Source organism: Notamacropus eugenii, chromosome 4 (assembly GCF_028372415.1).
Source record: "Notamacropus eugenii isolate mMacEug1 chromosome 4, mMacEug1.pri_v2, whole genome shotgun sequence".
NCBI lineage: Eukaryota > Metazoa > Chordata > Mammalia > Diprotodontia > Macropodidae > Notamacropus > Notamacropus eugenii.
The window spans coordinates 200,024,116-200,041,434 of record NC_092875.1 but is presented as its reverse complement, the minus strand read 5'-3'; the positions used below and the strand labels follow the sequence as shown (position 1 = coordinate 200,041,434).

Sequence of the window (17,319 nt, the reverse complement as noted above, 5' to 3'; positions counted from 1 at the left end):
TGTAGGTATGGAGGGCTTTTATTGGCGTAAGTATTCCCACTGAGGGAATCAACAGCCTTTAAACATTGCCTACAATAGCCAGGCCCTGAGGATGCAAACAAAAAAGTAGTCCCTATCTTTAAAGAGCTCCTTTTTTCTTTTAAAAGTTTGAACACTATAGATAAATATATTTATACACACAAAGGGAATTATATATGAGACTCTTGACTATTCATTTTTCATCCCCTTCCTTAAAACCAGTCACTACCATCCTGCATGCCTGTGCCGAATGTCACGTAAAATACGGTGCAATGCCTGAGCAAATAAAGAGGGTTAAGTGAGGTTTTATTCAACAAATGACAGCTCAGTCTCAGGGTGAAGTGCCAAAGCAGAGTTGCAGTGGATAGAGTGCTGGGCCTGAAGTCAGGAAGATTCATTTTCCTGAGTTTAAATCAGGCTTCAGACACTATCTGTATGGCCCCACTAGGTAAGTCACTTTACCCTGTCTGCCTCAGTTCCTCATCTGTAAAAAGAGCTGAAGAGGAAATGGCAAACCACCCCCAAATGGGGTCATGAAAAGTGGATGCAATCGAAATGACTTAACAAGCCAAAGCTGAGGCTAATTTGGGCAGGAGGGGAATCTGTGGAAGAAACATGGTTTCTAGGCCTGGAGGATAATTTTTCTTGCTAGGGGAGGGAGGAGGAGCTGGGCAACAGCAAGGGACATGGCAAAATGGTTTGTAAGGTAGGCCTGGTTTCCTGGTGGATGCTGATACAGCTGGCATCTTTTCAAGTTTCTGTACAAGTTAGAATTCATGAGATGCTTTTTCGCCAAATGACCTTTGTCATTGATTAGCCAATTTGGTGGCAAGGCTCTCCAAACTTAGCTGGTCTTTAGATGAGAGAAATACAACTCATTTCTAGTGTACTTGAAGTCTTTAGAGCTCAACAGGAACTCCCTGGACTTGTACTGTCAGAGCCTAAAAGGCCACAAGTAAACTGTAGTGAGAAACTAAAGTCAGATTTTAGGAGAGGAACTTATTATATTTGTTTTTCTGGTTCTAGGTCAGTGTTAATTCCCTGTGCTTTTACTCAAACTCTCCAAATCTTTCACACAATGTGTTGTGTAAACCCCATGTTTTTTTCACCTGTACTTGAACATCTTATTGATCTAAATTGTCTAACTTACACATATACATAACACACACAGTGTGTGTGTGTGTGTGTGTGTGTACTAAAATGTGTACAAACTTTTGCAAACTTTAACATGCTACGTTAGCTCTCAAGACCCTGGATTAATTTATTATAGGCCTTTTAGTAAAGAACTGCCAAAAAAGATTTACTGAGAACAAATGAGGACAAAGTATCAAACAGTAACATATATACTTAGAAAAGTATAAAGTCCTAATGATTTATCCTAGTTCTATTTGTACTCATATCATTTACAATTACTTACATGACTAGAATGGATTCAGGTACCTAGTTGTCCTCTTCACTGAAAGCAGAACAAGCTCTGAAGAAGCTGAAATCTTATTATACAGAAAGGATTGCCTGTCTTGGCTGTTGTAAAGGAGGTCCATCTTGTAATCACAGGATAGTAAGTTGAAAAGGTATGGTATTGCCTATCACTGGATTTGGAGTCAAAATATTCCGCTACTTACTACTGGTAAGGCCTTTGGGAAATCATAACACTGCTATGCCTCATTTATAAGGGAGTGAGGCTCTTCCAATTCTTCAATCTTATTTTAAGAATGCAAAGCCTCCTCTTGAGGGTTTTTTTTCTCTTTTGCTCATATAAAAATCTTCCACTAACTGGTTTTGTGACAAGTTACTTTGAAGCCCAGTGCAATTGTTTCTTCATTGGAGATTTGGGGACCAGATCTCCATGGTCCTTTCTAATGTTTCTATGATCTTTTGACTTGAAAGAATTGCATGACTTTGCTAAAATATTAGCTAAGAGTTAAACTATATAATTTTTTTTCACATAAACATTTTATGGAAGTTCTTAAATTTTATTGTTATCCACTGAGGAAAATCTGTATCCAAGACACAACAAAACTTCAATGAAAACAGTTTTCTATGTTCTTGCTCAACAGCACTTCAAGAAAAAAATCTATGCAGTTAAGTCTTCAGTTTTAATTGAATTTATCAGTTATGGCTATATCAAGTCTCAATATAATCAAAATTAATTACAAAGCAATCGTCTTGCATAGTTTACAGTTTAAAATGTATAAAGCTTAATTCATGTTAATTTACAGTTCATTAAAAAAATAAACTATAGGAAGACTGTCAACCATTACGAATGTCAATAAATAATGCTCATTAATGTTTCAGTAGTTTTTCTCTTTAAGACCTTGTGAAGGTAATTCTTAAAAAGGTAATACTGTTCATAAGGATGGTATAAATATAAAAGTAGCAATTTTGATAATTATAAGGAAATATTTACTCATTTTACTCCATTTTAAACAGATTTTAGTTTAGAATTGGAAGACATGGAAAGCTATGCATTCTGCACAAAATGAAAAATACTGTTTTAAAATACTGCTTGCTGAATATACACAAAACCTTAACTACACTAAATAGTAGATAGGTATAATAATAATCTCTTCAAGATAAGAACTTCTCCTTTGATATGTCGTTTCCTAAGTAGCTGTATTGTGCAACATCATGCCTGAGGTCCTTCTTTACAACAAGGAAAATAGTCTTCTGTCCTGAAAAGGATAGGAGGTTCATAGACAGTTTGTTGCTGCTTTGTAGAATACGACTTCTGGAAATAATTGTAAAAAAGAACAATCATACATATCATAGAAAAAGGTAACATGATCTCTTTTTAACAAAAACTTTTGTCCCAATTGTTTATTATTCTTCAAATTTCAGATTTATCTTTGGTCTTACTTTAAGAAAAATTATCTGCCACAGCTAAAACATCTCTCATTCTCTTCAGTCAGAGAAGCTAAGCAGTTACTTAATTCTAAATTTTAAAAATGTCTTCCCACTCATACCAGTGCATTTCATTGGTATGAGGAACTAGCTAGCGGTAAGGAAGTACAAATTTAGGATGATAATTTAATTTACTGTAGGCTTTTAAAAAACTACATACAGCAAAGTCAAACTTCTAAAATTAATAACTTACATTAAGGAAGGATGGCACATTAATTGTGTGCAAAAGTTTCTTTAATGTGTTGGGGAATGTCCCAAGTTCTGCTTCTGCTTTTGTCACCTGCTCCTCCATTCCAGTCACACAATTTCCAATCATTTTAACAAAGGCCTAGGTAGGAAGGAAAACATGTGAACAGAAACAGAAGGGTTTTCCATATTATGCTATGTATGTGGCCCAGTCCTGCGGGTAACTGCACAAGTTAAAAATGCTAGAAACTAATAAGCCTGCATGAAAGAATACAAAATTTCTTCTGCCTACTTCTGTATGCAATTTTTAATGTTCATTTGTACTGAATGACAAAAGAAAAGGCAGAACAATTTAATAAGTGGCACTGATTTATTATAGTATCTAATTCATATCTTAAGTTAAACAGTTTTGAAAGCTAAGACTTGCTGTTTTATGACAAAATGACATTTCTCTGGTTCTTAAAAACTGATTAATACTGAAAACTTGATTAATACTAAAAATTAGTTTTAATGAAATCCCAAAAAGAACATTGTCACCCATAAAACAAGTAAAATTAAACGAGTATTGATGACTTTGGAGTCTGTAGTTTGTCTATAGCCTGTGAGATTTTATCTCACATCCAATTAAGAAAAACAATCTTCAATATTTTTTAAGCCACAAAGTATATTCCATCTCCATCTCACTGTTTTCCAGGATCTCTTAATACTTAGCTACCATCTCTAAATACTTAGTAAAAGTTAAGCCCTAAACTCATTGTTTTTCATTGATTTCTTCTGAGAGTAGACAACTATCTTATTTTCCACTTGTTTTCAGACAGTCACCAAATTTGGCTATTCCCACTGTTAGTATCTCTAGGATGTTTTCCTTTATTCTTAATTCCTATAGTTAAATTTAGAACTTCTGCAATATACTTCTCACCAGTCTTTTCTGGTTTTAAAAAAATTATAAATATGCAGCTTATACTGCTAGTTATAAGTACTGTCTTAACTACTGTTAGAATGTGAACATACATCCTTGAGAAGTCCTAAGATAGTGAAGTTTCTAAACACAATGAAATGTCCTTCTGAAGTTTATTATAATTCATTTTACCTATATGTGAAAGTTTGAATATGTTTACTGATTATTACTGGTTGTATACTGATGCTCTATACTGGTTGTCTTAGCTGAGACCAAGTGTGTGCCAATATAAAGATAAATGAAAGGTAGTTTTAAAACAAAACAGACAACCAAAGAAATTTTCAATAAAATGCAAACCTATAAATACAGTAAACATTGGACATTGATGCTGCCTTCAAAAATTAATTTGTATCATATGTAACTTTTAAAAGTTACTACCTACCTCCAATTTGTCAATCTTTCTATATATCTCACTCATTTCAGTGGCTTTGGTGTGAATATGAGGTATACTTTCATTGACTACTTGTGAGGAGTCACTTCGAATCTAAAACAAAATATAAATGATTTTACCAAAATATAAATTATATGTTTTACCATAACGATTATTAATTGGAGAAAAATATGAACACCATTACTAGACTGCACATATAGGATGAATTTCCACTACTTGAGTTAAATCTGTGATTTCGTTAGTGTGGATATTCCTCACCAATGGTAGATATTACAACCTGTCACATCTCATACTGTGACATCCCAGCAGTACTTCTTAGGGAGTACATCTCCAGTGTGCCGGTGGAAGTGGAGAGGAACACTTTTCTCTAGGTCTCCATATTATATAGGTACCAGTCTAGCATAGAGGCTGTTATCTATCATTTGCTCTTATTACATGGTTGGCCTGCATGTTCCTTTCCATTTATGTAGTTCCTTGATGCCATTTTAAAATCTTAATTTCCTCCTCTTTATAAGGTACTGTACTGGGTCCTGGTGATACAAAGACAAAAAGAGTCTTGCTCCCAAAAGTTTATGTTCCATTGGTGAGATATCACCTAAGTAAACAAGGTAACTTTAATAGAAACAGAGCACTTAAAGCACTAAACAATGCTTTGAAAAATGGAACAGGAATTGAGAACATCATGATTGTTTAAACACAAGTGCATATTTATAAAAGAATAGCAAAAAATGAGTTCAGCCACAACATACCATATCTAGCATCCCAACAAATTCATCAACTCTAGTTAGTAGGTCTTCAAGACTCCTGTCTAAAGCTTCTATCTGTAATACAAAAATAGAATGTTTAATTGTAATGTTTCCAATTGACATGAGTTTAATGAAGCATCAATAAATTTCTGGGACAACTTTCTCATCAAGTGAATATCTGGATAGAAAATAAAATGAAAAAGACATTTTTCCATAGTTTATACCAATTTTTAATACTGTATTTCAAGTGATTTGTGATTTTCAACTCCTCTGTGCCTTAAGTGATTAAAAAAGAAAATTCATAATGTGGTAGCTGATCTTATAGTATATCATGGGCACTATGCTAATGAAGTTAAAACTAATTCTATATTTCATATAGTCAGTAATAAATCATTGTCTTAATTTTTAAAACTTAGTATGTTTCTCAGTTTATTAAATTTTATTTAGCTTTCTGCTATGGCAAATGAGTAGATTTTTAAGATTCCAAAAATATTAAGGACCAAAAACTCTCTCTCTCTGCTTACAAGCATACGGGCCTATTGATGTTGAGACATTATCAATTCTACAAAGAGGGTATAGAGTAAAATAGAAGTACAGTCTGTATGGTACTGAAAGAATACTTAGGTCATGGCATGTTAGAAGATAGTGCTTACTTGATAATATTCACTATATAACTATAAATATAAATTTATCTTGGCTATTAGGCAAACTGGACCCTACTTTAGTGAGAAAACTTACAGAAGATGTGGCCTTTAAAAAGGATATACTTTAGAGAATGAAAAAGAGATTTTTTCTAAGTATGGGAAAATTGCATGCATGTAAGACTGGCATGGCAGTTAGGTGGCACAGTGGACAAAGCATTGGGCTTGGAATCAACAAGACTCATCTTCCTTACTTCAAATCTGGCCTCAGACACTTACTAGCTGTGTGACCCTGGGCAAGTCATTTAACCCTGTCGCCTCAGTTCCTCATCTGTAAAATGGGCTGGACAAGGAAATGGCAAACCACTCCAGCATCTCTGCCAAGAAAACCCCAAATGGGGTCACAAAGAGTTGGACACGACTGAAAAACATGACTCAACAACAAAAAAGATATGTCCTAAGAAAAACGAAAAGTACATAAGACAAGGTACAAAAAGAGGAAAGCAGGGTATGATGAGTAATGAAAGAAAGGGGGCCTGTATTACAGCCTATTATATTCCATCTCAAAATAGATGTAAGATGCCCTAAAATAGCACTAACTAGAGATAGGTGAGCTGACAAGTTTAAAATCACAATTGAGGATCTGAACCTGATACAGAAGGGTAGTAACAAGAAGCTAGTGCAGGGTTTCTAATACAGGGGGAAAAAAATCCCTTCAAGGGCAAATGGTAGGGGTAGAAAATTGTTGACTGAAGACAGCAGATCAAACTTTGCTAAGTATCCAGATCCAGAGAAATTACATATTAGAGGAGTCAAAGAATTAAGGTATCACCTCAAAACCACTGTTAGTAACTTTTGAGAAACCATGAACAGGAAAGGATAAATTGCTAGTAGATTCTAGAAATTACAAGCTGGTAATTTTGACCTTGTACTCCTGGGAATTCTAAGACCCTAAGTTATGGATGAACTGCTGCTTCTCAGTGATGAAAGGAATTTCCTTCACTGATGAAATCATGGATCCAGAACAAGAAAAAAAAAAAGCTGACCTTACACCTCAGCAGGAGGCTTATTAAAGAGTGGGTTTGTGAGCATCTAGGAAAAGATATATATGATCTCTAAGAAAGACTGGGCTCACTAAGAATAAACAACTGAGTAGAAAGAGGACTAGATTTGAATTTGTAATTCTGGGTAAGTTGCTATTCCTCTGGGCCTGTTTCCTCATCTAGAAAAGGAAAGGGTTGACTAGCAAGGTCTCTTCCGCACTCTTATTCCCTCCCTTCCTTTTCCCCTCAATGGACAAAACACTGTTTGCCTCTGTATCCCTTGAGTCTTGCAATATGCTTGCATAACTCCTCCTTACCAGTTCTAAATTCTTTGATTAGTACATTCCATAGGTTGCAAGAGAAGGTCGGACTTTAGAAAAATTATTCTAGCAGTTATGTGGAAGATAGATTAGAAATGATAAAGTCTAGAAATGTTGGTTAGCATCTATGTAACATTTTGGTTTTATGTAGATTATCTCATTTGAACTTCAAAACCAAGGTAGCCTAGGAAAGTGACAATAATCCAGCTGAGAGAAGAGTACGGTACAGATGTAACACACGCAGGAGTATATTAAGACTTTGCAAAATGGAGAAGATGGTGATATAACTCTTTATTTTAAAAGACATCAAATTTGAAGGAGGGTAGAGATTTGAGGGGGAGGAGTGATGTTTCTGTTAAGAACATGCTGAGTTTGAGCTGTTGACTAGATATGACAAGCAGGTACTTGTTCATGAGGGATCAAGCAGAGTTTAAGAATGTTAAGTTCAATATCTCTATATGGGAATCATCTTGGTAGAGACAAGTATTTACATACTTTGTAAAAAATCAATGGATAGGGACTTAAGTGTCATCTTGGGTCTCCCTCATTTTTCATTGTAAACTGAGGCTGAGGAAGGAACTTGTTTAAGGTCACCTAGGTGCTAAAGTGATAGGAGTCCAGACTCAAGCCTTACCCTCTCTCCAAATCCAGTATTCCTTCCACTATGTGCCTCCTGAGTTCTCAGACTTTAAGGCATAAACATTTTACAACATACTTAGCTGGAAAACCAGCTTAACATTTAAAGGAAAACACAATAGCTTAATTGAATAGCACAATCATCTTTCGGTTATTAAGTCTATTTGGGGGGAATATTTTATTTTAAACTTAATTCCTATAACAACACAATAAAATAAAGTCATACACAAAAACCGCTAGGCACTAGTACTTTACTGGTCCCGTGACCACCTTCCCCTTCTATTTTGGTTTCGCACTTCCATCTCTCCTACTTATTTACTAAAGTGCTGTGTTTCGAAATGCAACCCATTTAACTGGAGGGCCTAATGGCTCTAAAACACTTTGGCCGGTCCTAGGTGCCACCCTGCAGTACTAAGACATGGAAATGCTCCTTGTATCCTGGCTCCGAATGAATGGGGAGGTGGGACTGAAGTAGCTCATCAGTTATACATTGTTTCCCTTCATGCTCTCCGAGGTTCAACGACGCTGACCTGCCTGTTAGCATCTTGGGGCTTTTGCGCAGGCTGCTTCCCTAGCCTGAAATACGCGAGCCATCTTAAGCTCTGAGAGCGGCCAACTGCCCCAGGACTTTAGGGACACAGTGCCAGGCATACAACAGGCGCCTAATCAATGCTGATTGTTGTTTCCGCCTCACCCCTGGCTCTCGGGAGGCCTGCTCGTCCACCCAGCTCCGCTCGGCTAACAGCTCCTTTATGGATCTCTCCAGCTGCTAACGCTTCCCACCCCAAATCTCCCAGTATACATTGTGTACATACAGCTCTCCCAGCCAGAGAATATAAATCAACTCCTTGACTCTACCGGCCCAGGAGGTATCCATCATTAATGCCGATCCTTACGGATACCAAAAACGAGGCGATCCGCACGGGTGCGGCTTCCAATCGGGAAGGAGGCGCTCCACCCCAGGGCCGCTAGGCCGGCCGTCCGGGGTCCGACCGACGGGCTCGCCTGCCCCCCCCGAGGCGGAGGATCGGAGAGACCAGCGCAGCCGGGGGCGGAGAGCGCACTTTACGGCGACGACAGCCCGAGCGGCGCGAGCTGGGGCTCCTCCCCGGAGACTGCGGGGCAGAGTCCGGCAGGAGCTCGGGGGATGTGGCGGGGAGGCCCAGAGACCAAGGCTTCCCTCCCGGGCCGGCTCACCTCCGGGCCGCCTCCCTCCCCGGCCACCGGCAGCAGGTAGGCGGCGTAGCCAGCCGCCGAGCGGCGCAGCAGCGGCAGGTCCGAGCCCACGGCGTCGCCGCAGACTCCGCGGTCCCGGCTGGGCCGCCGCCGCCCGCCCCGCTCGTCGTCCCCGTCCGCGTCCTCGTCCTGGGCCGCCGCCGCCTCGTCTTCCTCCTCCCAGAGCCCAGAGGCGCTGCTGTGGCTCTGCGAGACATTGCCGCTGTCTCCGCTCCAGGCAGCTCCCGGGGGCTCGAGCTCCTCCTCCGGTGCCAAGCCCTCGCGCGGCCCCAAACCCGCGTGACCCCTCTCCATGGCCGGCTCCCGCGACGCCGCTCCCTTCCCGCCCACCCGCAGTTCCAGTGCGGGATCCCGCGGGCGCGCGCCGGAATCCTCTCCCCGCCTCCCTTTGTTAGCCACGCCCACCCGGAGCTTGGACGCGCCCGGGAAGCTCCGTCTGCCCCGCCCCGCAGCTCCCTGCCCGTCTTAGACATGCGCGTCACGTGTTGGGGGGGCCGAGAGGAGGCCCTTCGGAAACCAGGCTGAGCTCTTCGTGTGGTCGGGTCGCAGAGGCCGTGAATGAGAGTGATACAGGTGGGCCGGAGGAATGAATGCCATTAACTGGTCAGACCCAGAGGTGGAGAGTCGGTAAGGGGCAGGTCTCCCGCCCCTGCCTTTCCTTGCCACCAGCGCGGCTAATCCCAGAGAAAGAACCAGTGCTAACCATGGTAGTCCGCCTCCTGCCCCACCGAGGAGCGCCGCGCTGCACCGCACCCGCCGCCGTCCTTCGTCGAGGGTGCGAACCAGACCCTTCAGCTCCCAGAAACGAGACGGCCCTGCCGGGACAGGCTCCTCCCTCGGGAAGGCCGCGGCACTGCCAACTCCGGCGCTGAGGGATGCCGCCGTCCGTCGTGAGGAGCGCAGCGCGGGGCGGAGGGGGGCTCCGGGCTCGGCCCTGGGCTCCCCCCTGAGGAGGGCAGCGCGGGGCGGAGGGGGGCTCCGGGCTCGGCCCTGGGCTCCCCCCTGAGGAGGGCAGCGCGGGGCGCAGAGGGGCTCCGGGCTCGGCCCTGGGCTCCCCCCTGAGGAGGGCAGCGCGGGGCGCAGAGGGGCTCCGGGCTCGGCCCTGGGCTCCCCCCTGAGGAGGGCAGCGCGGGGCGGAGGGGGGCTCCGGGCTCCGGGCTCGGCCCTGGGCTCCCCTCTGAGGAGGGCAGCGCGGGGCGCAGAGGGGTTCCGGGCTCGGCCCTGGGCTCCCCTCTGAGGAGGGCAGCGCGGGGCGCAGAGGGGCTCCGGGCTCGGCCCTGGGCTCCCCCCTGAGGAGGGCAGCGCGGGGCGCAGAGGGGCTCCGGGCTCGGCCCTGGGCTCCCCTCTGAGGAGGGCAGCGCGGGGCGGAGGGGGGCTCCGGGCTCGGCCCTGGGCTCCCCCCTGAGGAGGGCAGCGCGGGGCGCAGAGGGGCTCCGGGCTCGGCCCTGGGCTCCCCCCTGAGGAGGGCAGCGCGGGGCGCAGAGGGGCTCCGGGCTCGGCCCTGGGCTCCCCTCTGAGGAGGGCAGCGCGGGGCGGAGGGGGGCTCCGGGCTCCGGGCTCGGCCCTGGGCTCCCCTCTGAGGAGGGCAGCGCGGGGCGCAGAGGGGCTCCGGGCTCGGCCCTGGGCTCCCCTCTGAGGAGGGCAGCGCGGGGCGGAGGGGGGCTCCGGGCTCGGCCCTGGGCTCCCCCCTGAGGAGGGCAGCGCGGGGCGCAGAGGGGCTCCGGGCTCGGCCCTGGGCTCCCCCCTGAGGAGGGCAGTGCGGGGCGGAGGCGGGCTCCGGGCTCGGCCCTGGGCTCCCCCCTGAGGAGGGCAGCGCGGGGCGGAGGGGGGCTCCGGGCTCGGCCCTGGGCTCCCCCCTGAGGAGGGCAGCGCGGGGCGGAGGGGGGCTCCGGGCTCGGCCCTAGGCTCCCCCCTGAGGAGGGCAGTGCGGGGCGGAGGTGGGCTCCGGGCTCGGCCCGGCCGCCGCCCTGGGTTCTCACAAGTTTTTGTCACTTGTGTCCCCGCGGCTTAACGCGGTGCCTCGAACGCAGTAGGTGCCTAACAAGTGCTTATTGGATTGGATAGCATTTTAGTTCACAAAGTACTTTTCTGGGGCTAATCTTAAGTGGGCATAATGCCAATGTTATTCATGGGGGAGAAAACGGGCTTGGGAAGAGGAAGGTTACGGAGCTAGTAAGCATCAGGGCTGAGATTTCCCCCAGAGGGATGACTGTTAGAGGAGCTGACCCTCAAATTCAGGAAATTCCTAACTTATTTTATTTGGTCACCACCCTGCCGTGTGGGAGAAGTCTTTTTCCTGTCAAGAATGTTGAAGAGCTTTTGAGTTTAATTAAACTTTTCCTGAGTTGATTAAATGCTGCTTGCATGACACTGTAACGTCTGTGAAGGGTTCAAATCAGTAAAAAAAAGAAAGAAAAGAAAGAAAAAAAAATAGTGCAATCCTGCCTTCAAAGTGTTTACAGCTCTTAACAGGTGAGTTAAGATGTATGTTCAAGAAGTGTGATAAGGAGAATTCAAATAAAGGTAGGGATCCTAATAAGGGGAACTAGGTCATGAAACAGTGCTAGACCTAGAGTTAGGAAGACTCATCTTTCTGAGGTCAAATCTGGCCTCAGACCCTAGCTGCATGACCCTGTTCAAGTCACTTAACCCTATTTGCCTGAGTACCTCATCTGTAAAATGAGCTAGAGAAGGAAATAGCAAACCACTCCAGTATCTCTGCCAAGAACTGAAAACTTTAGAAATCCTAATAGTGCTACAACAAAATTTGAGAAGGGAGAGAGAATAGCATTTGTATATGCTAGGCTGAGAGAAACTTTAAGTATCCATAGCCTCTCCATTAATTGTAAGAAATTAATATTTCCTCACTCCTGGTAAAATCTATGCAAATATTCAATTCCTATGACTTTATCTGTTTCAATACTTCAAGGTTTTTTTCATTGATTTCAAAACTTTCTTCTCATGTATATTAGAAACCCTCTAGCTGAGGTCCTTTGACAAAAATTAGAAAAGAACTAGATTAGCAACTTCTCAGCTATAGCTAGGGCCATTGGGGTAGACTGTACTGTAGTAACTCCATTGTGGCTGGGCCAAAGAACTAAGAAATAGAGGGGTGGAAAAGCACACCAGGACAGAACACCACGCAGCTCTCCATTAAGACGTAGGGTAAAAGCTCAGCATCTGGATGGGGCCAGTTCTGACTTTTCAAAAGTCACTTGGGGCAGAACCCTAGGCTAGTGAACTATGAGTTGTGCAGTGTAGGAGGAAGCTGAGATCTTTGAGCTCTAACATCACCACCACCCCACCACCATCCCTAAACTACAATCACAGGAGGGGATAGTGAATAGGGTGAATAGGGGAAAAATCGGGGAAAGAAAGACAAATTACCAAAGATCTCAGGAAGAAGAAAACTCTGAGATCTTGAACATAAGCAGATAAGTCACCAGGAAAAACATTAACAGCAGAAGAAAATATGACCTCCAGATAAAGTAAATGAATTCAGGCATTTATAAATAGATACTGTAAAATAAAGGAAAATGATCCAACATCTTGATGAGAAGGACCACAACACACTATTTTTGAGTAGTTCAAAGCAGATATGAAAATTATAAAAGCAGAATTTGTGGCATGCACAGCAAAAATAATGGGCAGAATAGAAAAATTGGAATCTGTAACATTAAGTCTCACCAAAGAAACACAAGAGAGAACAATAGGTTGAGAAGGCAAATTTACAAAAGTGAAGGACAATCTAGAAGAGAAGCAAAAGACACTAACATTAAAGAAAATATGCTCTCCATGCAAGCAAAACATACTGCTCTCAAAGACGGTGCATAGAGACAATGTAAGGATCGTAGGTCTTCCAGAAGAACTCAACACGATCAAAAGCATAGCACCACAATGCAAGGTGTCCTAGAATAGAACTGCTCAGAACTTCTGAATGTAGTAAATGAAATACTATTTGAAAGAATTCACAGATCACCTCCAGAAGGAAATCCAAGACTGCAAACTTCAAGACACATAATGGTTAAATTTAGCAATTTAATTCACAAACAAGTTCTTTAAAGTGATCAGAAGAAAAATGTTCAAATATTTAGAAAATTCATATAGTACAATACCATGCCACACCCATCAGAAAACCTGGGATGAATTATAATAATATATTCCAAATACCATGGAGGTCAAGATGCACCCCAGGGTGGCCTAACTGCAAACTTAACCATACTTAGCCATATATGAAAAAAGATAGATGTTCAACAGTTAAGAGGTATTTGAAATAAAGAGGTTCATAGGAAGAAAACCAGAACTAAAGAAATTATTTGCTTCTCAAATGTCCCAAACAACAGAAATGTGGGAGAAATGAATAAAGGCATTAGGTTAGGATAGCCACAACAAGGGAGAGACAGCAAAGAGACAAATAACCTTCCTTTTAAGTGTACACAAGAAGACAGGGTTAAAGGTAGAAATCTTGTGGAGGTGAAGAGCTGGCTTTGGCATTATGGACAGAAGCTGGGGACACCCTGCATACAGGTGAATCAGTGTTGCTGGTTTTTTTCTGGGTTTTTTTTTTTTTTTTTGGTGGAGCTCGTTGGTTGGTTGGTTGTCCTTCATTCTGGAAGAGGACTAAAATGACATTACTATGCTAGAGTCAGGTTTCAATGTGTTCGAGTGTATCTAATCAGACCAGTATAAGCTCAGAATGCTCTACCACAGGTTGGGTACAAATAGTCTGTGTGAACATTTGGGGTGGTTACTCCAAATTTGCACATCCTCTCCTGTGAGCTGTCTCAATTCTGCTTTGCTCATAGAGCTCAGCACCTTCTCTGATGTGGTGTGGGGCAACATGTGCGTAAGAGGAAACATGAAGTGAGGGAAGCGAATAGAGTAGGTGTGATATTCTGAAATCAAACCAAGGGTTAGTAATGAGATGAAGATAACCCCTGTGGTAGCTACATGGGAATGGGTGATGAGGGGGTTGGGGAAGGATTAAAAAAGGGAGGAAAAGGAGGCTTTTCTTTGGTGGTGAGAGGGAGTTGCAATAATAAATGCTCCTATGAATGAAGACAGATGGTCTGTGAAGGGTGATAGGGATCTTGCATTTAGTATGACCTGAGGGATTTTGTTCTTAAAGAGTCTACTATTACCCTACCATGGAAGGGAGGGTGTTTGGAACTCCTGGGAGCAAGTAATATTTGGGGGAACCTGAGGGCATAGACCTGGTGAGATTTTGAGGCAAATGGGGAAAACAGGTAACCAAGGGAAGGTATACATAAGAGATGGGCTATATAATCTAGGATGTTGTGAAGGAGCATCTGTACCATGGAGCAGTGCCCTCTCTGACACCTTCAATAACTGACATTGTTCTGGGAGTGAGGCACCACAGAACAAGAGGAATGCATGGGACACAATCTACAAGATCATGGAAGGGGGGCAGAGCCAAGATGGCAGAGTAGAAAGACTCACATACTCTAGCTCTTCCCCCACAGTCCATAAAATACCTGTAAAAAATGACTCTCAACAAATTCTAGAGCAGCAGAAGCCACAGAACGACAGAGTGAAAGAGATTTCCAGCCAAAGGTAACCTGGAAGGCTGACAGGAAAAGTCTATCCCATGGGACAATGAGCAGAGCAGAGCCCAGCCCTGGCTGCGTGGCACTGGGAAGAACAGGACCAGAACAGGCCTCCAGAGCAGAATCCCCAGCAGGGAGAGTCTCAGATTCCTCAACCCACAAGCGCCAAAGAAAGCTTCAAAGGTCAGGGAGAGGGCTTTCCCAGCTGGGTGAGAGGTGAGCAGGGTCCTCCCCAGTACTAGCTTCAGGCGGCGGTGGCAGCAGCAGCAGTGGGCATCCATATGTGAAGCACTTGGCCTAAAGCCCCTTGGGGAATTGAGCAGCTGATCTGAATCTCAGCCCTGAGCATGATCCTGGGGTGAAGAGTAGCACTAGGACCCGCCTCTTGACAAAGGAGTCAGAAGTCAAGTAACTGGCTGGGAAAATGCCCAAGAAAGGAAAAAAAAAAAAAGACTATAGAAAGGTTACTTTCTTGGTGAACAGGTATTTCCTTCCATCCTTTCAGATGAGGAAGAACAATGCATACTGTCAGAGGAAATCAAGGCTGCTGCATCCAGTAGCTCCAAAATGAATATGCAATGCACTGAGGCCATGGAAGCACTTGAAAAGCAAGTCAACAATTTGCTAAAGAAGACCCAAAAAATGCTGAAGAAAGTAACACCTTTAAAAAATAGGCTAATTCAATTGGAAAAAGAGGTCCAAAAGGCCAATGAGGAGAAGAAGACTTTAAAAAGCAGAATTAGCCAAATGGAAAAGGAAGTTCAAAAGCTCACTGAAGAAAATAGTTCTTTAAAAATGAAAGTGGAGCTGAGGGAAGCTAATGACTATATGATAAACTAAGAAATTACAAAACAAAACCAAAAGAATGAAAAAATAGAAGATAATGTGAAATGTCTCATTGGAAAAATAACTAACCTGGAAAATAGATCCAGGAGAGACAATTTAAAAATTACGGGACTACCTGAAAGCCACGATCAAAAAAAGAGCCTAAACATTGCCTTTCATGAAATTATCAAGGAAAAACTACCCTGATATTCTAGAACCAGAGGGCAAAATAAATATTGAAAGAATCCAGTGATCACCTCCTAAAAGAGACTCGAAAAGAGAAACTCCTAGGAGTGTTGTGGTCAAATTTCAGAGTTCCCAGGTCAAAGAGAAAATATTGCAAGCAGCTAGAAAAAAACCGAGTATTGTGGAACTATAATCAGGATAACACAGAATCTGGCAGTTTCTACATTAAGAGATCGAAGGGCTTGGAATAGGATATTCTAGAAGTCAAAGGAACTGGAATTAAAATCAAGAATCACCTATCCAGCAAAACTGAGTATACTACTTCAGGACAAAAAATGGTCATTCAATGATGTAGAGGACTTTCAAGCATTCTTGATGAAAAATACCAGAACTGAAGAGAAAATTTGACTTTCAAACACAAGAATCAAGAGAAGCATGAAAAGATAAACAGGAAAGAGAAATCATAAAGGACTTTTTAAAGCTGAACTGTTTACATTCCTACATGGAAAGATAATATTTGTAACTCTTCAGACTTTTCTCAGTATTTGGGTAGGTGGAGGGATTACACACACACACACACACGCACACACACACACATATACACACACACACACAGCACAAGTTGAGTTGAATCAGAAGGGATGACATCTATAAAAAATAAAATTAAGGGGTGAGAGAGGAATATATTGGTAGGAGAAAGGGAGAAGTGGAATGGGGCAAATTATCACTCATAAAAGAGATAAGAAAAATCTCAATGGAGGAGAAGAGGGAGGAGGTGAGAGGGGAAAAGTGAAGCTTACTTTCTTCACATATGGCTTAAGGAGGGAATTACATGCTCACTCAATTTGGTATGAAAATCTAGCTTACATTACAGGAAAGCAGGGGAGAAGGGAACAAGTGGGGTAAGGGGGATGATAAAATGGAGGGCAAATGGGAGAAGGGAGTAATTAGAAGTAAACACTTTTTGGGAAAGGACAAGGTCAAATGAGAGAAAAGAATAAATGGGAAACAGGGTAGGATGGAGGGAAATATAGTTGGTCTTACACAACATGACTATTATCAAAGCTTGCAAAACGACACATATATAACCTGTCTTGAATTGCTTGCCTTCTCAGTGGGGATGGGTGGGGAAGGAGGAAGGAAGAGAAGTTGGAATTCAAAGTATTAGAAACGAATGTTGAGAATTGTTAATGCATATAACTGGGAAATAAGAAATACAGGTAATGGGGGATAGAAATCTATCTTGCCTTACAAGAAAAGAGAGAAGATGGGGATAAGGGAAGGGTGGGATGTGATAGAAAGGAGGGCACATTGACGGAAGGGGTTATCAGAATGCAAGGTGTTATGGGGTGGGGGGAGGAGAGAGATGGGGAGAAAAATTGGAACTCAAAATTTTGTGGAAATAAATGTTGTAATCTAAAAACAAATAAATAAAACTATGAAAAAGAAAAAAAGATCATGGAAGAAACCGCCTAAATGGGAAAGTCTAGAATAGATACATTGGAGGTTTTGATCCAAAGCATGGACAATTCAGAGAAGAGAGAGACCAGACAATTATAGGAGTAATGCATCAGAGAGAACATAGATAATGAGAGTGAAAGAAATCTTTTTTGGAAAAGGGTGCAAAAAGATGAAAGTTTTAAAAACTAATAAGCAGAACTCGGT

The 17,319-nt window shown here is 43.0% G+C and overlaps 1 protein-coding gene across 2 annotated transcripts; it reads right to left on the bottom strand.

The window, feature by feature from the left end:
- Positions 1 to 1,970: 1,970 nt before the first annotated feature.
- BLOC1S4 (biogenesis of lysosomal organelles complex 1 subunit 4) lies at positions 1,971 to 9,452 on the bottom strand. Of its 2 annotated transcripts, XM_072604006.1 has the most exons (5): positions 9,038 to 9,417; positions 5,204 to 5,275; positions 4,446 to 4,547; positions 3,113 to 3,247; positions 2,096 to 2,746 (listed from the first exon to the last, which is right to left on the bottom strand). In XM_072604006.1, exons 1-5 carry the CDS (start codon positions 9,368 to 9,370, stop codon positions 2,645 to 2,647), a joined length of 744 nt encoding a protein of 247 aa, XP_072460107.1. In that variant the 5' UTR covers positions 9,371 to 9,417; the 3' UTR covers positions 2,096 to 2,644. The 2 variants fall into 2 exon arrangements, with proteins under 2 accessions (XP_072460108.1, XP_072460107.1); XM_072604007.1 differs by lacking the exon at positions 4,446 to 4,547 and having other exon boundaries at positions 1,971 to 2,746; positions 9,038 to 9,452.
- Between the last annotated feature and the right edge of the window lie 7,867 nt (positions 9,453 to 17,319).